Source organism: Drosophila simulans, chromosome 2L (assembly GCF_016746395.2).
Source record: "Drosophila simulans strain w501 chromosome 2L, Prin_Dsim_3.1, whole genome shotgun sequence".
NCBI classification, from domain to species: Eukaryota; Metazoa; Arthropoda; class Insecta; order Diptera; family Drosophilidae; genus Drosophila; species Drosophila simulans.
This window is the reverse complement of record NC_052520.2, coordinates 22,970,080-22,992,551: the sequence shown is the minus strand read 5'-3', so window position 1 is coordinate 22,992,551 and position 22,472 is coordinate 22,970,080. Positions and strand designations below refer to the sequence as shown.

The following is a 22,472-nucleotide window of genomic DNA, read 5'->3' as shown; positions in this document are numbered from 1 at the left end:
ACCAGGATGGCATAACTCCACGTTGGAGCGAGAATGGCTTTGATTAAAAGAGCCTTAGAGCTCATTTGAAGTTTGCTGGAGTGGAAGAGCCAGTCGAGCCTTTTTAGCTTCGCCAGTGACTTAGATTTGACCGACGTGATGTGGGCCCTCCAGGTCAGTCTCCGATCTAGATGAACTCCTAGGTAGCAGTGCGAACTAGCATTGGTGATAGGGCTTCCATCGAAGGTCAGATCTGTGCAGGTTCCGGGTCGCAGGGAAAAAGTTACACAGGCTGTGGCTTTGAGGCTGACATGTCTAGCCACATAAATGATTTCGTCGAAATTTTGGATCATTTGGCAGCTATAGGATTAGCGGTAGATGATGGGCTACGATGAATTTTATTGTTTTCCAGCCTGCCGAAAGACCTCGAATATTTTGTTGTCGCCATTGAGACGAGCGACACTTTGCCGGACTTCGAGAGTCTTTTCATAAAGTTGAAAGTAGAAGGCGAAAGAAGAGACGAGAAAAACATAGGCACACAGGCATTGATTGCTACTACGAGTCAGCAACGAAACAACGGTAAAAGAGATAAACCAAAAACGAAATGCTATAAATGCGGCAAACATAAAGAAAAATTGTCGCAGCAGCAGCGCGGCAATTGAGAATGGAGACAAAACGGAACACAAGCAATGCTCTTTGCTTGGCTCTCTAGACATGGATGGATTTGATCGTTCGATGTGGTGTCTAGACAATGGCGCTACCAGCCACATGTGTTGTCAACGGGAACTATTTACGAATTTCCAAGAACTCAATGAGAGTATAGGACTGGCTGGCGCGGGCTACCTCAAAGCAACGCGAAAAGGCGACGTAATATTGCAAACAGACATTTGGGTATTAAAATTGATCAACGTTTTGTTTGTGGCTGAAATGAACGGAAATTTCATGTCAGTGAGTCAGGCTGTGGCTAACGGCTGCATTGTGAAATTCGGCATTGAATGTGCAAATGCTGTACAAGGCAAGGAGTGTATTCTGAATGCCAAGAGAGTCGGCAACTTGTATTTGTTTTGCGAGAGTCGCAACATATGTTTCGCAACAGCTGAGACGGACGGACGGCACAAAAGATATGGAAACCTGAATTACACAAGTTTAATGGAAATTTCGAAAAAGAAACTGGTGACTGGAATGGAAAAAGTAGATTTTTCAAACAAGGAGCCATGTAAGACGTGTATGATGAGTAAAATTCACGTGAAGCCGTTTCTACATGAATCTAAGAATCGAGCGAAGGAGCTGTTGCAGCTAGTGCATACCGATGTATGCGGTCCATTTAGAACAAGTACGCTTGGTGGGTCGAAATTTTTTCTGACATTCATCGACGACAAATCTAGGCGCATATTTGTGTACTTTTTAAACGGAAGGATGAGGTATTCGACAAGTTTGTTGAATTCAGGTTGTTGAATTCATTCAAACAGGAAAAATGTTGAAGTGCATTCGGAGTGACAACGGCACCGTGTACGTAAACAAGGCATTTGATGGATGGAATAATACGACGGCATATACATATACATACATGGTTGAGATGTCAAGATGTCTTCTGGTGCAGTCTGGACTTCTGTGAGGCATTGTGGGCCGAGGCAATTTACACAGCCATGTACTTGCGCAACCGGTCACCCACAAGTGCGCTGGCAAACATGACACCTATGGAAGCTTGGTCGGGTAAGAAACCTGGTATAAATCATCTAAAACTCTTTGGTTCCATTGCAGTGGCGTTAGACAAGGGCAAACTAAAAGGCCAATTTGAACAGAAAGGAACAGAATATTGGCGTATCGGCTGTATGACTCAGAGAAGCGGAGTGTGATTGAAAAGAGAGATGTCCTTTTCAACGAGAGTGACAATGTGTCTCGGCAAGCTAATGCTGAGATGGTGGTCTCCGACTGGCAGTTGGGTGAAAGTCAAAATGAGTCGACAATTAGCACAGGCCGTATTCATGCAGAATATGGGGGAGCTGAGAACATCGTAAACGACGGTGATGCGGACAGCGACGAGAATGATCAGATTGACAGAGCTACCAAGGCTTCAGATGATGAGAGTGCAGAGGAAGCCGTGCCAAATCCTGAAGCTGTACGGGTTGGACCTGGTAGGCCGAAACAAATACACACGGGCAAACCTGGACGACATAAAGCGCCAGCGACTTTCAACAGTGAAATGCCATTTCTGTGGAAAACTCGGTCACAAGATGATCGAATGTAGAGCTAAACAGCAGCAGCAATTTTCGTCTAATGCCAAGGACAGCAACGACAGGAACCCTTTTGGTCACCGTCAAAAATCGGATGTGACATGTTTTAATTGTGGCGAGAGCGGTTATATTTCAACATACTGCAGCAAGCCCAAAAAGGACAAAGGCACACATCAAGTGAAAAGGTTGGAACTATGCGAGGTTGTTGAACCCAAGGGAGAGATGGTTCATCAAGGCGAGACATTTTCAACAACAACAACTCAGAGCCCACTCGTTCGTCAGAAATGCCTAATTCTGGAAATGCTGGAATAGAGCCAGGTCCCGAAAAGAAGAGGCACAAAATGTTGTGGTAAACTCGGACGCAAGGCAATGGAGTGCCGAAAGAGAAAAGCAGAAAAAAGGAACGAGAGAAACGAGACGAGACCAGGCGATAGCAGCGGCATATCTGAAGTTACGTGTTTCAAATGTGGCAACGTTGGACATATTGCATCGGCGTGCAGAAACAGCAACAGCGAATTTAACCATAGAGAGGAGAGTCGACACGTGTGCGGTAATTCAGCAGAACGGGACAGCAATATAGTTTGGTGAGCGGTTTCCATTTTTCTTTGATTCTCGTTCCGAATGCTCGTTAATAAAAGAGACAATTAGCGAGAAGAGACGCCATAATCTTGTAGTTTTAAGAGGCATAGGCGACAATGTTGTCAAGAGTAATTTGCAAATTGAATTGTTATTTCACGTAGTTGATAAGAAATGCCTTAAATACAATATGATGATTGGGCAAGATATTTTTCAGCTTGGTTTTGGAGTAATGTTAAAAAGTAACAGGTTCGATATTTACAAAACACAAACGGTATTATCGATAAATGACGATAGCATGTTAAATAAGGTCGACTCAATTGCTAGTGATAAATCAAAACTTAATGCTATATTGGCCAAATATTCAAATGGGCTTTGTATTGACTATCGTGAATTGAACGCAAATACAGTGTCAGATAAGTATCCCTTGTCGTTAATATCAGACCAGATTGATCGCTTACGTGGCGGGAAATATTTTTTTCAGTTTGGATATGGCCAGTGGTTTTTATCAGGTGCCAATTCACCCCGATTCTGTTGAGAGAACAGCTTTTGTGACCCCTGAAGGTCAATATGACTTTTTGGCAATGCCGTTCGGATTAAAGAATGAGTCATCTGTTTTTCAGCGTGGCATAGTCCAGGCCCTGGGGAATTTAGTTAATACCTATGCGGTCTATATTGATGATGTGTTGATTGTCTCAGATTCTGAAGAGGAAGCGTTCGAAATGATTGAAGCTGTTGAAAGAGACAGTAGCGAAATGATTGAAGCTGTTGAAAGAGACAGTAGCGAAATGATTGAAGCTGTTGAAAGAGACAGTAGCGAAATGATTGAAGCTGTTGAAAGAGACAGTAGCGAAATGATTGAAGCTGTTGAAAGAGACAGTAGCGAAATGATTGAAGCTGTTGAAAGAGACAGTAGCGAAATGATTGAAGCTGTTGAAAGAGACAGTAGCGAAATGATTGAAGCTGTTGAAAGAGACAGTAGCGAAATGATTAAAGCTGTTGAAAGAGACAGTATGGATGCCTGAAGGGCTCATAATGAAATTTGTAATTATAATGTAAACACAAGTGCAAGGCAAATGTCTTGATGGCGTGTTGAGCATTAGATATGAATATGAAGAGAATGAATTATGTTACAGAAAAGAAGTTTGTATTGGAAATTTAAATTTGAAAATTTAATTTGTCAATTTGCTAATATTTTTTTTTTTTAATGTTGTAAAAATAGTTTTACAATATAATTATACAGAACGAATCATTTTGGTAATATTTCACGAGGACGTGTAAAGGTCAGGATGGCCGTGTCGGCGCATACATTTGTAAGCTAGTGCATGTGCTAGAATATTTCACAAGAATAGTAATTCCATCATTTTGGGAAATCAATGGTATTTCATCATATTGCATTATTGCATACTGCGTTGCTATGTATGTATTTTTGTAGCTTTGGCATCTCCCGTTTCAGCGCGGCGGCAGCGTGTGGTCGCTGTCGCCGAGTGTGGTTCGAAGGTTAGCACGGAGAAGAAGTGAGTGACACAAATTAATTGTGTGTAGATCTTCGGTGCGTTCGAAACTCGCTGCGCGAAATGGAGAATAATAATTGTGCTCCGACACATACATATATTTAAGTCTGTATGTCTATACAGTAGTATAAATATAAGTGTAGAAGAAACTACAATCTCTCAAAATTGTAAAGAACAAAATGGCTATTACAAAATAAAAGGAAGCTAAATTATAAGACTAAACAATGTAAAATTAAGTTTTAAAATTAGTGAGAATAGAGAGATTAATGTAACCGAGATAAAAATGGCAAAACATGATAACGTTTTGAAATTAATTTTAGAAAATAATAATATACCTTATATAACTAAAAAAAATTGTAAATATTGTTAGTTTTTCTCGACATATCAAAAATGTGTACACTAAATCCACTAACCTTCTTAAATACATAAAACTAGGAAACAATAAAAAAATAAGCAAGAGCCTTAAGAAAAAAATATTCAAGAACCACTACAAGAAATAAAACAGGTACAAAACTAGTTGCCTGCAATATACCCTGTAATTCCAGCCGAAGCGTAGGCAACCTTTGTAAGGGGAGGGAAGTGGCATATTGAAGAAATAAATACAGTTTTCTGGATTTTGAACTCCCAAACAGAGAAGACTTTTATTCTCATTACGGAAGAATACATCCAATCCAATCCAATCCTGACCACGACTAGGTTGGCGCAGACGGAAAATGGACATAAAACCAGCAAGGCAGCAACTAAACATAAAGAAATAACAATGAACACAAGGATCTTCTAAATAATTTACTTGTAATAAGGGTAAGCCCCCAGACCTAAAAGTGATAAACACATTGTTGAATACGATGTGCAAAAGAAGAACCAAAAAAAGAAAAAAATATTTAAACTTGGTAGCAAAAGGCGAAGTGACCGGTTTAATATCAAATGCATTGTGCATTTGATGTAAATATGAAAAAATAAAAAAAGGGAAAAAATTAACGCACAAAACAATACTAACGAATAGGAGTGAGCGAAATTTAGTGGTAATTAGTCCTTGTCAACTACTTACAAGAGATCATGCTATAGTTGAGTTCCCCGACTATCAGATACCCGTTACTTAGCTTTTGGAAGCTTCAACGCAAAATTCCATAATCCATAATTTTCTGGATTACCAATAGATAATGGGTAATAGAGAAAAACAAAACTAAGCAACATTTTTTTGAGTAGGAGTTTTGGGCTGTTTCCGGTCGTTATAGTGGGCGTGGAAAAAAGTTTTTTGGCATATCAAAAGAAAATTACAAGACAAATACAACAATCAGTTGTGCGTTTTTGGCAGTTTGTGGACTTTCCGAGCCGGAAGTTCGGTAGGCGTCGAGGGAAAGAAGTATTACCAAAAGACACTATAATAACAAGATGAATTCGATTTTTTTGGCATAAAGTCTAAAAATTGAGCTACAGACTTGAAACTTTGTACATTTTGTTGTTAAATCACAAATAGTTTGCGCACAAATTTGGAGTCTGTGCGACCACGCCCTCTCTTGCCTCCCATATTAACTACTGGTATGACTTAGGAGTCAACGAAATTTAATGGTTTTTTTTTTTTTTTGTAATAAAAGTGTGTATATTGTTGTTTTAAAAATAATCGCCCTCTTCTTCTTCTAGTTCTATATATTTATATTTTTCGGTATATTATAAATTTCCGAGTCTGAACTCGATGTCGGAATGTGAATCCAATATTTTGTCTCATGGATCAGTTTTAAAATTAGACTGTATTCCCAAAGACTCATTACTGCCTTGGGAAGTGGTTTTTCCAATTTTTTCTCTCTCTTTTTTTTAAAACAAATTGTTGATAATAGTGGGTCCGAGGAATCAATTGCTCTGTGGAAAATATCACGCATCGTATTGATCCGACTATTTCTCCTTGCATGTTGTTTACACTATAAACTTGTGCGTACACTAAATGAGTTCAATTCGGGTGTTTGAATCTAACTGACTCGCTGCTGCGAGTCTTATCATCTAATTATATAATGCAGCGCTTGTAAGACGCCGCAGTCTGGGTTGGTAAATGCAGCTGAGTTTTATTCTTAAATCTATGTCTGAGGCCTATGACCGCGCTAATCACCTCCCGCGTGGTCATATCTCTTAACACTTCGGCAATAGCCCGCTGCAATCGTACTTATCTGTAGTTGCCACTTATGCTGTCCCGTGACATGTTTATTGCAGCCCATAAATAGAACATATTTATAGTTTGCCTACTTATCATGTCTAAACACATATTTAGACACATGTGATAGTCGGTCCCTTTTGTAAAGTTTATTCCGGGCTCGCATTTTCAGTTTCCTTTTTTAAACTTTCTCCTGCATTTTGGTAAGATAAGTTTCGGCGTCCCATTTGCTGGGGTGTCGTGGAGTTTTTAAAATCACTAACAAGAATTCTTATCTTAGACGCCATCCACTGTTTACCACTATGTTTAGAAATTAATCGGTTGTCGGTTACACTCGGTCAGTCCAAATGTCCAGGAGGACGCTATGTCTGAACTCGAACTTGCCTATATAAAATCAAATTTTTAAGAAAACGAGCCTGTTGAATATATAATGAACATATATGTATAAAAAACAACGATGTATGTGTATAAGAAACTTGTGTACTCAAACACTCAAGTTACCAATAAACCTCTGCCCTGTAAACACGTTTAATAGGTTATGGGCCCAGACACAAGTTTGGTGCGGTAACTCGAGTGGATTTGCCTTTACGAAAAAGAAGATTCGGAAAGTGACTATTAAAAGTGAATTTGTCTTTACGAAAAAAGAAAATTCAAAATGAGTATTACGGTTAACATTGATAAGCTCGATGAGAGCAATTATGACATTTGGTCAATGTCCATGCGTAGTGTTCTGATAGCTTCAGGTTTATGGGACGCGGTATGTGGTAGTGTGAAGGAACCCGATGATGCGCCAGAGCCTACGAAATGGAACACTAAAGACGCGAAAGCTCTGTCGAGCATAATTTTGCATCTAAAACCGTCCCAAATGATGCACATTAAGTCGTGTGTGACTGCAAAGGAAGCGTGGAACATTTTAGAAAAAATACATAAGCCGGTCGGACCGTTAATTCAAATGCAGCTTTATCAAAAACTCATTCGCTTAAAAATGAAGCAAGGTGATAATGTGACAGACTATGTGAATTCATTTGTAGAAATTTGTGGAAAATTGGAAGAACTCGATATTTTACTAGGTGATAACCTAAAAGTGATTATGCTGCTAACTGGACTTCCAAAAAGTTTTGAAAATTTCGTAGTTGCTATGCAAACACGCGATAATTCGCCCCCGTTTTCAACTGTAAAATTGAAGCTTCTCGAAGAAGCTGAACGACTTAGGGTGAACGAAGAGTGCGAAGAAGTTTTCGAGAAAAGGGCATACGTGACTCGGGTTGAACAGTCTACCTCGAAGAGCAATACGAAAAATAACGGTTCCTACGAACGACGTCAAAAGCAAAGTGTAAAATCGTTTGAGTGCTGGTCGTGTGGGCAGCGCGGCCACAAAGCTGTTAATTGTAGAGAAAGAAAAACTGAAAATAATAAAAAGCAGAGATCATTTTCTGCAGTGTGTTATGGCTCAAGTGTGAGTGAAATGTCGCGAGGTACATGGTGTCTCGATAGTGGAGCCACTGCTCATTTGTGTTGTGAGCGAGACATTTTTTCGGAATTTAAAGAACATAAAGAGCGTATTCTATTGGCGGGAAATAACTGTATTGCGTCCGTTGGCCGTGGCACAGTGATTGTGAAATGGCGCGAATTCGAAATAAAGCTGGTTGATGTTCTTTATGTACAGGAACTTCAATATAATTTTATGTCAGTGTCGAAGGCGATCGAAAAAGGTTTTTGCGTGAAATTCTCAGAAAAAGGCGCGAGTGTAATTGAGAATGACGGAACTGTAATACTAAAGGCAGAGAAACGTGAAAATTTGTTTCTGTTTGAGAATGCCAAGAATATATGTTACAATGCGCAAAACAAAAATTCATCGCAATTATGGCATAATAGATTCGGACATCTAAATTTCAGAAGCCTTAATAAAATGATAAAAGAAAATATGGTGAAAGGCATGAAGTTAAATTTTAACGAAAACATTGCCTGTGAGTCGTGTGCAAAAGGCAAAATTAGTGTAAAGCATTTTCCAAAGGCCAGTGAAAATCGCGCAAAAGAAATTCTGGGTCTAGTGCATACCGATATTTGTGGCCCGATTAATAAAAAATCAAATGGTGGTGCACGTTACTTTGTGACCTTTATTGATGACAAATCCAGATACGTAACGGTGTATTTTATGAAAACGCGAGATGAAGTTTTTGAAAAATTTAAAGAATACAAATCATTTGTTGAAAATCAAACGGGTAAAAAATTGAAAATCTTGAGAAATGACAATGGTCGTGAATATTTAAGTGGCTTGTTTGAACAGTTTCTTATTAATCATGGCATTAAAAGGCAGCTAACAGTGCCGCACACCCCCCAACAAAATGGTGTAGCGGAGAGAGCAAACAGAACATTAGTGGAAATGGCCCGTACTATGTTACTGTGTGCTGGCCTTGATGAAAGTTTTTGGGCTGAAGCGATCAAGACAGCATCCTACTTGAGGAACCGTGCAGAAACAACCACGTTGCCTGGTTTAACTCCTTTTGAGGTATGGACAGGAAGAAAGCCATACGTTGGGCACCTCCGTGTCTTTGGTGCCAAAGCCATCGTGTTGAACAAGACACATAAGACGAAGTTTGCTCCGAAGGGTGAGGAGCATATGCTGGTTGGCTACTCCGAAACGGCAAAGGCGTATCGACTGTATAGCCATGAGAAGAGGAAGATGATCGAAGCGCGGGACGTCATGTTTTTCGAAGATGACTTGGGCAGAAGTGGTTTGCCTGGTGAAACGGAGTTAAAATTGGTTGAACTCCAAGGCAAATCTACGCTTGTGGTTGGTGAGTTGTCTAATAATCCTCCTAATGTGGAGCCTGAGGTAGGCGATGACGAACTAGCAAGTATTGAAGAAGAGCCAGAAGACATGGATCCGAAAAACGAGCAGCTTGAAGAAAAAGAAGCACAAAGAGCTCCGGGACGACCGAAGCTAGTGCGATCTGGTCTCCCAGGACGACCTCGCAAAGAATACCAGATGCTGAATGTCCTGACGACTGAGGACATTGCTGTTCCTGGAAGTTTTGAAGAAGCTATGAACGGTGATCACAGCGATAAATGGAAAGCTTCTGTTCAGAAGGAGATGGATGGCCTGCGAGCAAACAAAACTTGGTCACTGGTTGACCTACCGAAAGGCGAGAAGACTATTGGTTGCAGATGGGTCTTTGCGTTAAAACGAGACAAGGATGGCCACATCGAACGCTTCAAATCGAGACTGGTGGCCAAAGGGTGCGCACAGCGCCAGGGTATTAATTATTTCGAAACTTTTTCTCCCGTTGCCAGGTACTCCACAATAAGATTGGTCATCGCATCGGCAGTTGAACATGGCATGTTCATGCACCAGATGGACGTTTCTTCAGCGTACCTAAATAGCGAATTACATGATGTGGTGTACATGAGGCAACCTGAAGGTTTTATAGATGAGCAGTTTCCGAGACGCGTTCTGAGACTCCACAAATCACTGTACGGCCTTAAACAGAGTGGACGCGAATGGAACGAGAGACTGAATGCCGTGCTATTGGAGATTGGTTTCACTCCTTGTCCTAGTGAACCTTGTTTGTACGTGCGCAAAGTTGATGACAATCTGGGTCTAATTGTGGTGTACGTGGATGACTTGATCATAGCGAGCTCCAACAAAGATGACCTAAACGAGATCAAGTTGCTTATCTCCAAGAAGTTTGACGTGGTCGACGGCGGCGATCTTAAACATTTCCTTGGCATGGAAATTGAGAGAGAGAGTGAAACTGGAAGTATCAAAATTGGGCACAAGCAGTATGTGGAGACACTCCTTAACGATTACGGAATGCAAAATTGTAAGCCAAGCAGTATTCCATTGGAGGCTGGCCATCAGATAAAATGCGACGACGAGGGATGTGATCGTGTGAATAAGGAATCTTATCAGTCATTGATTGGGTCCCTTCTGTATCTGGCGATGACGACTCGACCAGACATATTGCATTCTACTGTGAAGTTGGCACAGCGGAATGCAGATCCTCATAAGGAGCACGAGGCGGCTGCCAAGCGTATCTTACGCTACCTGAGGGGCACTTCCGAGAAGAAACTACACTACAGAAGAACTGAGCAGAGCATTCACTGCTACGTGGATGCAGACTGGGCTGGCGATTCTTCAGATCGCAAATCATATACTGGATGGGCGTTTTTTGCTGCTGGTGCTGCCTTTAGTTGGGAATCCAAGAAGCAAAGTATTGTAGCTCTGAGCAGCACAGAGGCCGAATATATAGCTCTCTCCTCGGCTGCCAAAGAGGCGGTCTATATCAGGAAGCTGGTTGCCGAAATGGGTTTCGGAGATGTCAAGATGGTGCAGATCTATAGCGATAACCAAAGTTCGCAATGCTTAGTTAAAAATCCTAGGTTTCATGCAAGAAGCAAACACATTGACATTAAGTATCATCATGTTAGAGATATATATAAGGATAAAATTGTAAGTATTAGTTATGTTCCCACTGAAGACATGATAGCGGATGTGTTAACAAAGAACTTAAGTAGAATTAAGCATAATAGATTTATTAAGCTAATGGGAATGTTTTGAGTGAATATGTAAACATACAACGTTGAGAAGGAGTGTTGAATATATAATGAACATATATGTATAAAAAACAACGATGTATGTGTATAAGAAACTTGTGTACTCAAACACTCAAGTTACCAATAAACCTCTGCCCTGTAAACACGTTTAATAGAGCCAAAATGGGCAAAATATATTACTTCACTGTCAAAGACAATAGTTAAAGATACAAACTGACGTTTTTAACTTTTGTCAGAAATTGTCAGAAAATTAGTTATACTCCACGAAACACAGGGGACACGTTAGAATTTTCTTTACATAAATTGGACGTTACACAACACAAAAACAGTACAACTACACATATATTACCTATACGTTAAAAACATCATACCATCATAGCATTTATTTTCCATATTTTACTATAATTTATGGATGCGTATTAACGATCGTACCACGTGCAAAAGTAAGCAAATAATTTTTCGGGAATTGCATTCTCTCAATCAGCTTTTTAACACTTCACCTTTAAAAGCTCATAAAACGAATTATTGAAGCTTTCGGTCAATTTTGTTTTTGGTTTTTATTTTTATGATTAATTTTCTATTAGAAAATAATTGCTAAAGGATGATATATTGACATAAAAATGTAGACTTTATGCAAAAAAAAAGGACTTCTGGATCATATTTTGTTTTCTAAATTAGTGTATTGTGGTTGTGCCGTTGAATGTTATTAAATATGGACCGTCTAAATGAGAATTGTTTACAATATTATTTGCATTTATTAGAATGATATCTATATTTATTTTAGTGAAAATAGATTTCTCTCTCTCATTTAGTAAGAGGGTAAAACATGTTTTATTTTTACTTAAAATACCATAGTTATTAAAAAGTTTATTCTTAAAATTAGATATTTCATAAAAAGTATTTTCGCATTTTGCGACCTTATTACTTATTTGTAATTTTCCATCATGAAATGGATCTGGCATAATAAATTTCACATCTATTTGTTATTATCAAATTACATTTGATTTAAATAATTAAGAGTTCTTTATGTAGTGCAATTTTGAATACACAGATATCCATGGAATCTGCAATAATAACAGGCTCTTGTTGCGGATTTAATATTTCTTTAATGTCCTCATTATTTAACATTTTTGTGTTAAATACGTAAATTTTTGCCAGTGCAATAGTATCAATTATGTTTTCAAGTCGAATGCTAACAATCGTAAACGATGTTTTTGTAACGGCAATTCTTGATCAATAAAAATGTTTTTAAAATGATCAGAAAGTGATTTTATCTCGCTAAACAAGTTTTCGATTAAATCATTTATTTTATTCTGTATTTTAATGAAGTCATCGCGATACGGAGTTCCAGCTAACCATTTCCAAACAGTGCCTAACTCATTATTATTATTCCCCTTTTTGATCTAGTTGATAACAGCTGTGACAAAATAATTCGATTAATTGTAGTTTGTAAGTTATTTCCCATTGTGACATTTTGTTTGTATCCATTTTAATGTATCCTGATTATAGATCGATTATTTATTTAAAAACTGTTAAATATATATAATGAACAACGATGTATGTAAGAATCACTCAACTACTTGTGTAAGTTATCATAAGTAAGGTCAATTATACTGAACTGAATGCTAAGTCAGTATCCGGTCCGAATCTATTGCGATAAATCAGCGGAATTTGCGGTTACTGTAAACGGACCCCCACAGGCGCAGCGTTAGCATTCTGGACGTGGTGGAAATAGCGGCGGAAGTGCCGCTATAAATATTTGAATATGAAATTGTACTTTAGTTTTAGACAGAGCTCAAAAGGGATCAGTCGTATTCTGATGCACTTAATAAAGAAGAATAATTATTATTTGAATTAACAAATAAATAGTTTAATTTGTACTCAAACACTCAAGTTGCCTGCGAGCAACTGTTAATTCCTTTTTGAGTTTTTTCGCTACTGATCAGCGATTACTATTTGTTCGCATATTCTTACGCTGCCTGCGTGCAGCAAGCATACATAATTTGAGTTTAGTTACCAATATACTTCTGTGCTGTAAACACGCATAATAGGTTATGGGCCCAGACACGAGTTTGGTGCGTTAACTCGAGTGAATTTGTCTTTACGAAAAAGAAGATTCGGATAGTGACTATTAATAGTGAATTTGTCTTTACGAAAAAAAGAAAATTCAAAATGAGTATTACGGTCAACATTGATAAGCTCGATGAGAGCAATTATGACATTGCACTGTCACACTTCCTTTTTTATTTTTCTCTTTAATAATTTATTACAATAATACTAATAAAAGTAATTCCTGGAACAAGATTATAGAGAAGAAAACTTCCCTGGAAATTATGGGAGAATTTAAATAAATGCTTTGTTCCTTCTCGTAAATATATATCTAGCAACCAGTATCATTTAACCCTTTAAATCAAACTTTCTTCAATAACGTTATAAACCTTTTTCTGAATGCGCAAAAATAACAAAAAAAAAAAAAAATCAAAACCCCTTTGCCTTAGATTGTTCGACTTTCTTTAGTTCGTATTTATTTATCTACTTATTTACTTTATTATGTACTTATTTTTAGTTATAAATATTGTTATTAATTATTAATCAACCACGAATACAGAAAATATGATTTTCTGAAAACTTAAATACTGATTTGGCTGATGTTTCTCCCGACGTAGGGTACCAAAGGGACCATGCTCTTAAGGAAAGTGGTCATAGGTAGGGTAGGCCAATCCGCGAACACGATTCCACCGGTGTTTCGCAGTCGATGAATTCTCAAGCTTTTCCTCCTGTTCTAGAACTGCCCCCTTCCAAATATATTAATTTGCTTCCTCCGATTTTGTATACTAGCTCCTCTATTTTGTTGTTGTAAGCACGATCAATTTCTGGATCTTATTCATTAATTTATGTAAAGAAAAGATATCTGGTATAAGCAAGACCACCACACCCAACGCCATGAGCTAGAGCCGGCCTCTAAAGCGTACACCAGCAAGTACAGGTACTCTCGTCTTCCATCCCTTTATTTCGTCGTTACACGTTACACTAATTCGAGCGGCACACATATACACGTTCTCGTCTTTTGTTTTTACTCATACGAACAAGCAAATTCTATTTTTAGATTACGCTCTCAGCATAAGCGAGCGGGCATAGAGCATTTTTGGCCGTCACTAAAAAGTCGCTGCATAGTGCCAAACCAAAGACACTAGAATAACAAGATGCGTAACGCCATACGATTTATTGGCACACGGCTCCAGGCTCTCTCTCTTTTTGCTCGAGAGCGGAGAGCATTGATAGCAGACAACTGTATGTGTGCACACGTATGCTCATGCGTTGAGCATAAGGTGCCCTTCACCTTAGAAGTTCTTAGACTTTAAATCTATATTATTTTTTAATCAATTGGCACCATGCGGAAAATTCTTGTTTTGCATTGCCTTAACGTTATTATTATTTAAATAAAGCTTAGAAATAGTAATAGGAAACATAATATCACAAAAAAAAATAAATTCAAAAATGACTTTACATTAGAATATTTGTCATTAGAGTATTCAGCTTCCGACGTGTGAAAAATTAATAAGACAATGATTGTTGAGTGCTTGTGTCCGCACTTCGTGCCTGAAGATATGACTTTTGCAATAAACAGTTTTCATATATTTATTTATTTTATAAATTTTTATTTTCTACTATTCTATTTTTTTGAAATATTTATTTCTCAATGTAATGTCTTCTTTTTGGAAAATTAATGTTTTAAATTACAGTAGTTATAATAATTTGCTTTAATTATTTAGTATATTTATTAAGTCATTTGACTTAATATGATGTATGTAAATGAACAATTTTTATTGTTTAAAATGCACATTAGATTCAGTTGATTTTCAGTTTCAGTTTTGTTTTTAGATTCTGATTTGATATTTAAAAAAAAAAACGCGCAATTGCATCATATTGCTAACGAAATTAGTAAAAACTCCCCAAATATGTAAATTCGTTTCTTGGATTAGAATTGATTTCGTCCCGAAAATCGTCTTCTAGCACAACACGCACACATATACGCGTTCTCGTCTCTTGTTTTTACTCACACAAGCAAGCAAATAATATTTTTAGATTTCTTACGCTTTTAGCGTAAGCGAGCGGAAAGAGAGCAATTTTGGCCGTCACCAAAAAAGTGGCTGCATAGTGCCACACCAATGTATGGCCGTTACGCATCTTGTTATTCTAGCGCTTGTCGCTTACACAATAATAATTCCACCCCCCACCCCCCCAAATGACCCAAAATGTTTTTGTTATATCAATAGAAATTTACAAGACTAGTTTTGTGCGGTTAAAATGTTTTCGGCATATAGATAACTTAAATAAAAATAAATCCAATCTTGGTTGTATTAGCCCTAATATAATTGGAAACATTTAAACTTATCATAGTTGTAAAACCCCGCTCGCACTTGACGTCCTCCAAAAAAACGCCCATTAAGGTCCACTACAGCTGCAATGAAATATATAAGCTAATTATTTGCCAAACAAAGTTCACATATATATAAAAACCTTTAATGGCACTTTCGATGCGCCTAAACTCTACGAATATTTTAACTGCATCTTCTGGAACAGTTCCGAACGATTCGTGAATGATGACACTGTTCACTTCCCCGTACTTGGTGTTGCATTCGTCTTTTACCTCGGGTTCCAATTCTTCGTCAACGTCCCCGGGTCCAACCATGTTGCGTAGAAGAACAACCTTGCTTGGTGATTTCATAATCTCCGTAATGCTGTACCCGATGTCACCACTCTCAGACGCCGTGCCTACCATCTGGGGAGGAGGCATGGCCTTGTGGCTAGGACTTGTTCCTATTTGGGAGCAAATAGCAGGTGGCGACAATGCCAGGGGTGGCAGAAAAACGTCTTTTTCGTGTATGATCCGTCCACCACGTTTGGAAGTTTTTTCTACTTGAAGAGCCATTGCCATGCCCTGCTCCGATTTTCCGAGGCCTTGACCATCCTTAAACCCATATTTAGCCATAATTTTGGCGGCCACCGAGCTGGCAGAATACGGCATTGTATTAGTGGCTTCACAACCACTATCAATAGACATTTCTTGGAGGGAAGGAGGGGGAGCGATTGTGGCACCACCCTGTTTAGCTACAGGGCCCGGAGATGGCAAGTATGTGTCAGCATCGTTTTGCCGCTGGCCAAACCCGCTGAGCTTCAGATTCTGGCCTGAGACTTCGTCTCTGTAAACTTCTCGACGACCGACGCGTCCACGTTTCCGATCTTTTTCTTTGTCCTCTCGATCTTCTCGATCACTTACGCCTGCTCGAATATTGTCACTGCCATTACTTTTCTCTTTAAGTTTTTCATATTCATTTGGCCATTGCGGATCGTATTCATCAGTAACGTCCCAGCCACCACTGTTTATACTTTCCAGTATGGATGGTAGGGCTTTGCCACTTATTAATGGCTTGGATAAAACTGTAGTAATTGGAGCAAAACAAGTAACTTCTGGCTCTGCAAGGCGTTTGGACCTTAGATTAACCACTGGCGTCATAAGCTGCATAGGGTGTATTCATAATTGTATAGTCTATTTCAGCCGATTGTATACTCACTGGCTTTTTGACAGCCATTTTTACTGCCAACTGGGTCTGCAACATTTTTATTCCCGAAGACCATCCATCAATCTGGCTAGATCGAGCCCTCGTATCAATGCCGTCATACAAATCCATTAACAAATATACCAAAAATAGCACCACCTTAAGATATTGATAACTACGAGCATCAACAATGTTTTTATTTATTTTCAAAGTCCGATAGATTTAATGATTATCAACTGTTCGACTTAATATCCGATTCACACAGAGCCATATCACTACAAAAAAATGATGTCCTATCGGGCAAGAACAGGTGAGCTATAATAATAAAATTTTTACAGATACACTGTTCATAAGCATATTTGCAATTCTATAATAATATTTAAAAATATTTCATTATAACAAAAATAAACCGCATGCGTCTATTTTATGTTGAAACTTAAGTCAATTACATGGGTAATCTGTTTTTAATTTCACTGTTTTACTAGGTGTTATATTTGCTTCTAAGGCATAGTCACATTTACTAGAGTCTATAATTTACACGCTAAATATTATTGATATTGAAGAAAACAAAGAAGAGTAGGTTACAGTGTTTAATAACAAGTCGTATTTCCCAATTTTTCCTTGCTTACAAAATAAATAACTTGAAAAAAGGCAATTAATTACCTATGTAAATTATGGTAAGGTGTTGTCCCGCGATGTCCAGAGATTCCTCCCTCAAGGTTACAGCGGTGGTAGGACGACTTTAGCCGGTGTCTTCTACTGAAGATTAGGTTGGAGGGCTTGACTTCGCCCCCTTTGGTTTATTGTCTAGCCTTGTGGCGTAGCAATATGCCAACAGGCAACGTTATGAAATTGGAAGGAGTGCACAAAAGGAAGAAGTAGAAATGTGCAGTTATTTCACTTCCATGCAATGCCGTAAGAATCAATAGGAGCGACAATTAAAGCACGTTCTGTTTTATTGTGGTGCAAAACTGAGACTAAAGAGTTTACAAAATATGGAACGAAGTTTACCCTAACAGCAATGCATCGCGCCATCGGGACGAGTCGGCAAAGCCGACTCAGCATCTCTCGCAGCGAGAGGCAACCAGCCTTCCGTTGCCGGGCGTTCTTTGCGCAGAGCGCTTAACTCCATTCTGGCGCGACAGCATTCTATATGGAGAGCTACTTAGTTGCTAAGAATTATATTATGCGCTGTTAACTACTCCCCCCTCAAATTTATGGCCGTCCTCGGTCATGTTGAAAGTGTCGTTGGTACGCTGTATCTCCATGGAGCCTCGTCTTCTCCTCAATGCCAGATAAAGTGCGAAGGAGCCAATTAAGCCAATGTTTAGGACCACACCAGCCACGAACCAGAGTTTAGGCGGACCCTCAGATTCCACGTCATCCTTAAAGCCATGGATGGGGAGCAGGTTCTCGTTATTCATCCTGTGTAGCAGAGGGATGCTGAGCACGGGGTCGTGCCCGACGATGCTAAGCAATGGGAAGCGCGCAATGCCTGGCTGCTTGCTTAATGCCTTCCGTAGGTTCACGAACTCGGAGCCATTGATGGTCGCCGTTCTCTCGAAGGTCACCAGGTGGGTTCCCTCGACCAGTACTTCTGGGCTGCCATCGGCGCTGACGCGAGCTGAAGCTTCGTTGATAATCACAACGCCGTCATCTACGGGAGTTACTTCCTGCAAGTGGCTGGGTTGAGTGTGGCATTGGGCTGCGTTCCCTGCGTGGAGTGAGCGCGCACAAGTTTCGCGCCGAGACCGCTCGCAGAACGTGAAGTGTGTGGTGTCAGTGCATCCTGTCAGCGCAAAGGTGTCATGTTCGCATTCGGCCAACGTATCCTCGTCGAGGCGTAAGATGATGTGTTGGTGGGATACAGGGTAAACGGCGACTTTCTTGCAACTGAACTTGACCCTGGGATAGGCAATTAAAATATGGATACTGTTTTCGGACTGGAGGACTCTAATCTTGGAGGCTTCTATTAAGCTGATGATAGGGGTGTCTTGTTCTACGAGAGACTTCAAGTCGGCATGGTCAAGAATCGTGGGAATTACAATGTTTGATTTGGCCAAAGTAATAGTGAGAACTAAATTTTGAATTTCAGTAGACAGCATCCTATTTCTCGCCAATAACGCTTCATACAAGTGTGGAGTGTCAACCAAGTCGCTTTTGCGGGCACGGATCACCTTATTAATGGTGTCAGTTAACTTGTTAATCGGCTTCTGGGTTTCGGAATTTATGGTTATCTGCCGGGAATTAGACTCAACTAGTTTCGCCTCAGTAATCTTTATTTTTAGAAGGTCCGTGGCATCGGGAGTGCCAGCCACTACCTTTAAAGCTGTACCTAGGAAATCTGGACTCCTGGCAATCCTATGGTGGACCTTAAGGACGGACAACAAAGTTCTAAGGTGGTCCGTATCGACCTCTAGTAGCTTACGCATATGCGATTGGGGAAAGGACTCGGATAATTTTGCTGTCTCGTCTATCATGACAGCGAATTCGGACAAGTTGCTTGAATGTTTTAAGAGGTCACGCTGTTCAAAAACCAGCACGTTACCATCTACGACAGGGATGTAGTTGGCATGCGAAAAGTCGGTGATCCGTGCATTCGCTAATGCCAGTGTAATGAGCGTCGTGATGGTAAACCTGGAACTTAGATATAGGGTGAGGCTGTAGTGCTCGGGCTTTCTTAAGGTAACCTACTAACTAACTGCAAGGGGGGTGCCTACTTAAGGTTGTCCTTGTGGACCACCCTCCCCTTAATAAGAACAGACGTTCCCAGGTCTGCTTGCACTTTTTGTTCCGTGCATAGTGGGGTTAGCTTATTTCCTAACCTCTTGTTGTTCTTTACAAACACGCGTTCCCCTACCTCAAACACACGGTTTTGCCGGGAAGGGTTGCATCTTCCGATGCTGTCTTGCTGAGCCTTTGCTAATCTTGCCTTGATTTCCGGGCAGCGCTCGTGGGCCCCTGAGTGAAGAACCTCAATTGGTCTCTCACGAGTAACTGAGTGCACGGTTCTGTTGTATTCCACCATGGCTCTCAAGATTAGCTCTACTGTGTCATTTGTCTTTTTGTCCAACTTCAGGCATCTGGCTATTTCTGCCAAGGTGCTGTGGAATCGTTCAACTTGGCCATTGGACACGCTGTGCAGAGGGGGCGCGTTCACAATGTCGATGCCGTAGTTGTTTTTGAGCATTGACGTGATTGTCTCTGAGTTGAAAGCGGGCTCATTGTCGCAATAGATTGTTTTGATGGTGGGAAAAAGGTTTACAATCTGCAATAGGGGGCCAGTGATGTCCACTATTGTCCTAGATGCGATCGGTTGCACTACTGCAAACTTAGAGAATTTGTCAATGCACGTCAAGAACAGCTTTTTGTCTGTTGAAAATATGTCAATGTGCACCATTTCGCCAGCATGACTGGGTATGGGCGTTTCCCCAAGCTCTTGCTTTTTCGGGTGCCTGTCGTACTTTGCTTGGGTGCATACCCTGCAATTAGCAACCACTTCCTTTGTCATGCTGCCCATTTTTGGAAAATAGTAGTCTCGAAGGACTTGTTTGACATTTTCCTGCGCGGCTCTGTGTGCACGGTTGTGCTCTGCAGTGACAATTTCGTACTGCTCGTTTTTATCAGTTATATCCGCCACGACATTCTTGCAGTGACGGAATTGAGTGGCTGGGAAGTGGGTGATGAGGTCGTGTTGGAAGCTCGCCAGTGTAGGCAAGTCGCAATGGATAGCATTCACGACGTCAGGGTTAACAACTTCTTTGAGAGTTTTTAACAGGTCACCCTTGTCAGCGAAACTGATCAAGTGGCGAGTTTTGCTTTGGAACAGCACCAGGGTTCGCTTAAGCGGGAAACGTGCTGCTTCCAGAGTGATCTGGTTCCTAAAGCAATTTAAGGGTTTGTCTGTGGTTTCGACCGTGTAGGTCAGGGACAGCTCACTGTGAATAGTCGCAGCGTCTGACTGGGGTTCGTCTTGTAAGGCGTTAAGATTTTGCCTGGACAGTGCATCTGCCACGAAATTTTCCTTGCCAGGTTTGTAGAAAATCTTGGCATTGTATTGGTCTATATAGGCTTTCCATCTCTTAATCTTAGCGTTCGTGTTTTTGTCGGCAACAGCGAACGTGAGAGGCTGGTGGTCGGTGAATATGTTGATTTCCCTAGAGCCGTACAGAAAGTTTTGAAGTTTACCTAAGGCCCAAACAATGGCTAGCAATTCCCTTTCGTTTGTGGCATAATTTTGCTCAGCCTGTCTCAGGGTGCGGGAAATCATGGTGATCGGCCTACCTTCTTGCGAAAGGACCGCACCGATGCCACTTGCTGACGCATCTGTGGTGAGGTCAAAGGGCTTTTGAAAGTCGGGGTATTTGAGTATGACATCCTCTGATGCCAAAATGTTACGAAGCCTTTGAAATGCGTTGCGTTGAGTTTCATTAAACTCCACACAAATCTTCTTAGACATATGCCTACTCACCGAGCCGTTTTCCCCTTTCAGGATGTCAGTTATCGGGCGAGCTATGGCTGCAAAGTCTTTGATGAAGACTCTGTAGTAACTGGCCAAACCAAGGAATGATCTAACACCGTAGACACTTTTGGGTTCAGGGTATTCCTGAATGGCCTTTACTTTTTCTGGGTCGGACTTAGTCCCGTCCTTGCTTACTATGAAGCCGAGGTACTCAACACTGTCTTTGAAGAATCTTGTCTTTTCCTGGCTCACCCTCATGTTCGCCTCGATCAAGCATTTTAGCACAGTGTCGATGTGGCGGACATGGTCGGACTCGTTTTCTGAGAAAATTATGACATCATCCACATAGACGTAACATATTTTCCCGATTTGCTCTCTCAGTACATCGTCTAGGGCTCTTTGAAAAATGCTGCTTGCATTTCTCAATCCGAACGGCAGACGGCAGAACTCGTATTTGCCGCCATTCACCGAGAACGATGTCTTCTCGCGGTCGTGTTCCGCGAGGTAAATTTGATGGTACCCTGACTTCAGGTCAAGGGTAGTGAAGAACTTTGCCTTGCCCAGATTCGCTAAAATCATGGGAATGCTAGGCATCGGGTACCGGTCAGGAATAGTTCGCTCATTTAGCTTCCTAAAGTCAATGACCAATCTCTTGTTCTGGTTCCCGAAGGCGTCGGTCCCCTTTTTGTCAACAACCCAGGTCGGGCTGTTATAGGGAGACCTTGAGGGCCTGATGATGCCGTCTTTCAGCAGTTGTTTGACCTCGTTGTTCACAAAGTCGGAGACACCCATAAGATTTGGGTACGCTCTTGAGTACACCGGTTCATTATCAACTGTCCGAATTGTGGCAGTGACAGCGGTGTTAAAAGGAAGAGCTTCATTTGCCGTGGAGAAGGCTTTCTTCCTCCTTATTATTGTGTCCTTGAACTCCTTTTTAACGGAGTCAGGTACAACAATGTCGTTTACATCAGTGAAATTAACGCTGGGGCAGCTGAAATAGTGAAGCTTTTCAGCGATGCCCTGGTACTCCAGGGAGTCCTCTGCAAGGTTGAGCTTTACCCCGGCCTGTGTTAACAGGTCCAAGCCTATGATAGCGTCGAACGAATTTAGAGAATCCAAAAGGAAAAATGGGGAGGTGTGCTTGAAGACCTTCATCAAACATTTGTGTTTGATCTCGGTGGAGCCGTGTATTGAGCTCACCGCGAAAGGGCTGGCGACCGGCATCACATTTTTCAGCTCCTTTACGGGCCTAATGTAGTTTTTTGCCGCGCCGGTATCGATTAGCATCTTTAAAGTTCTCCCAGCCAGCCGTCGTTCAATGAACGGCAACCGGGAGCGTCCCCTAAAAAATTCAACGAGTCGACACTGGGAGCGTACTCATTTTCGCTGTCGATTTCCTCGACTGCAGCCTTTGCTGCCTTCTCATACTCCTCTTGGGTCTCTTTT

At 40.6% G+C, this 22,472-nt stretch overlaps 1 protein-coding gene across 2 annotated transcripts; it reads right to left on the bottom strand.

Annotated features, from left to right (window-relative positions):
- Positions 1-15,262: 15,262 nt before the first annotated feature.
- On the bottom strand, positions 15,263-16,805 carry LOC6739549 (splicing factor 45). Of its 2 annotated transcripts, none has more exons than XM_002076410.4 (3): positions 16,580-16,805; positions 15,525-16,524; positions 15,263-15,465 (listed from the first exon to the last, which is right to left on the bottom strand). In XM_002076410.4, the coding sequence occupies exons 1-3, from the start codon at positions 16,694-16,696 to the stop codon at positions 15,371-15,373; spliced, it is 1,212 nt and encodes a 403-aa protein (XP_002076446.1). In that variant the 5' UTR covers positions 16,697-16,805; the 3' UTR covers positions 15,263-15,370. The 2 variants fall into 2 exon arrangements, with proteins under 2 accessions (XP_002076446.1, XP_016025902.1); XM_016174416.3 differs by having other exon boundaries at positions 15,525-16,481; positions 16,580-16,643.
- Positions 16,806-22,472: the final 5,667 nt, after the last annotated feature.

Coding starts and splice junctions, on each gene's coding strand:
- LOC6739549 (XM_002076410.4), bottom strand. CDS start 16,696: ATGGATTTGTATGACGGCATTGATACGAGGGCTCGATCTAGCCAGATT. Junction 16,525..16,579: donor AAATGGCTGTCAAAAAGCCA/GTGAGTATACAA, acceptor CACCCTATGCAG/CTTATGACGCCAGTGGTTAA. Junction 15,466..15,524: donor CATCGAAAGTGCCATTAAAG/GTTTTTATATAT, acceptor ATTTCATTGCAG/CTGTAGTGGACCTTAATGGG.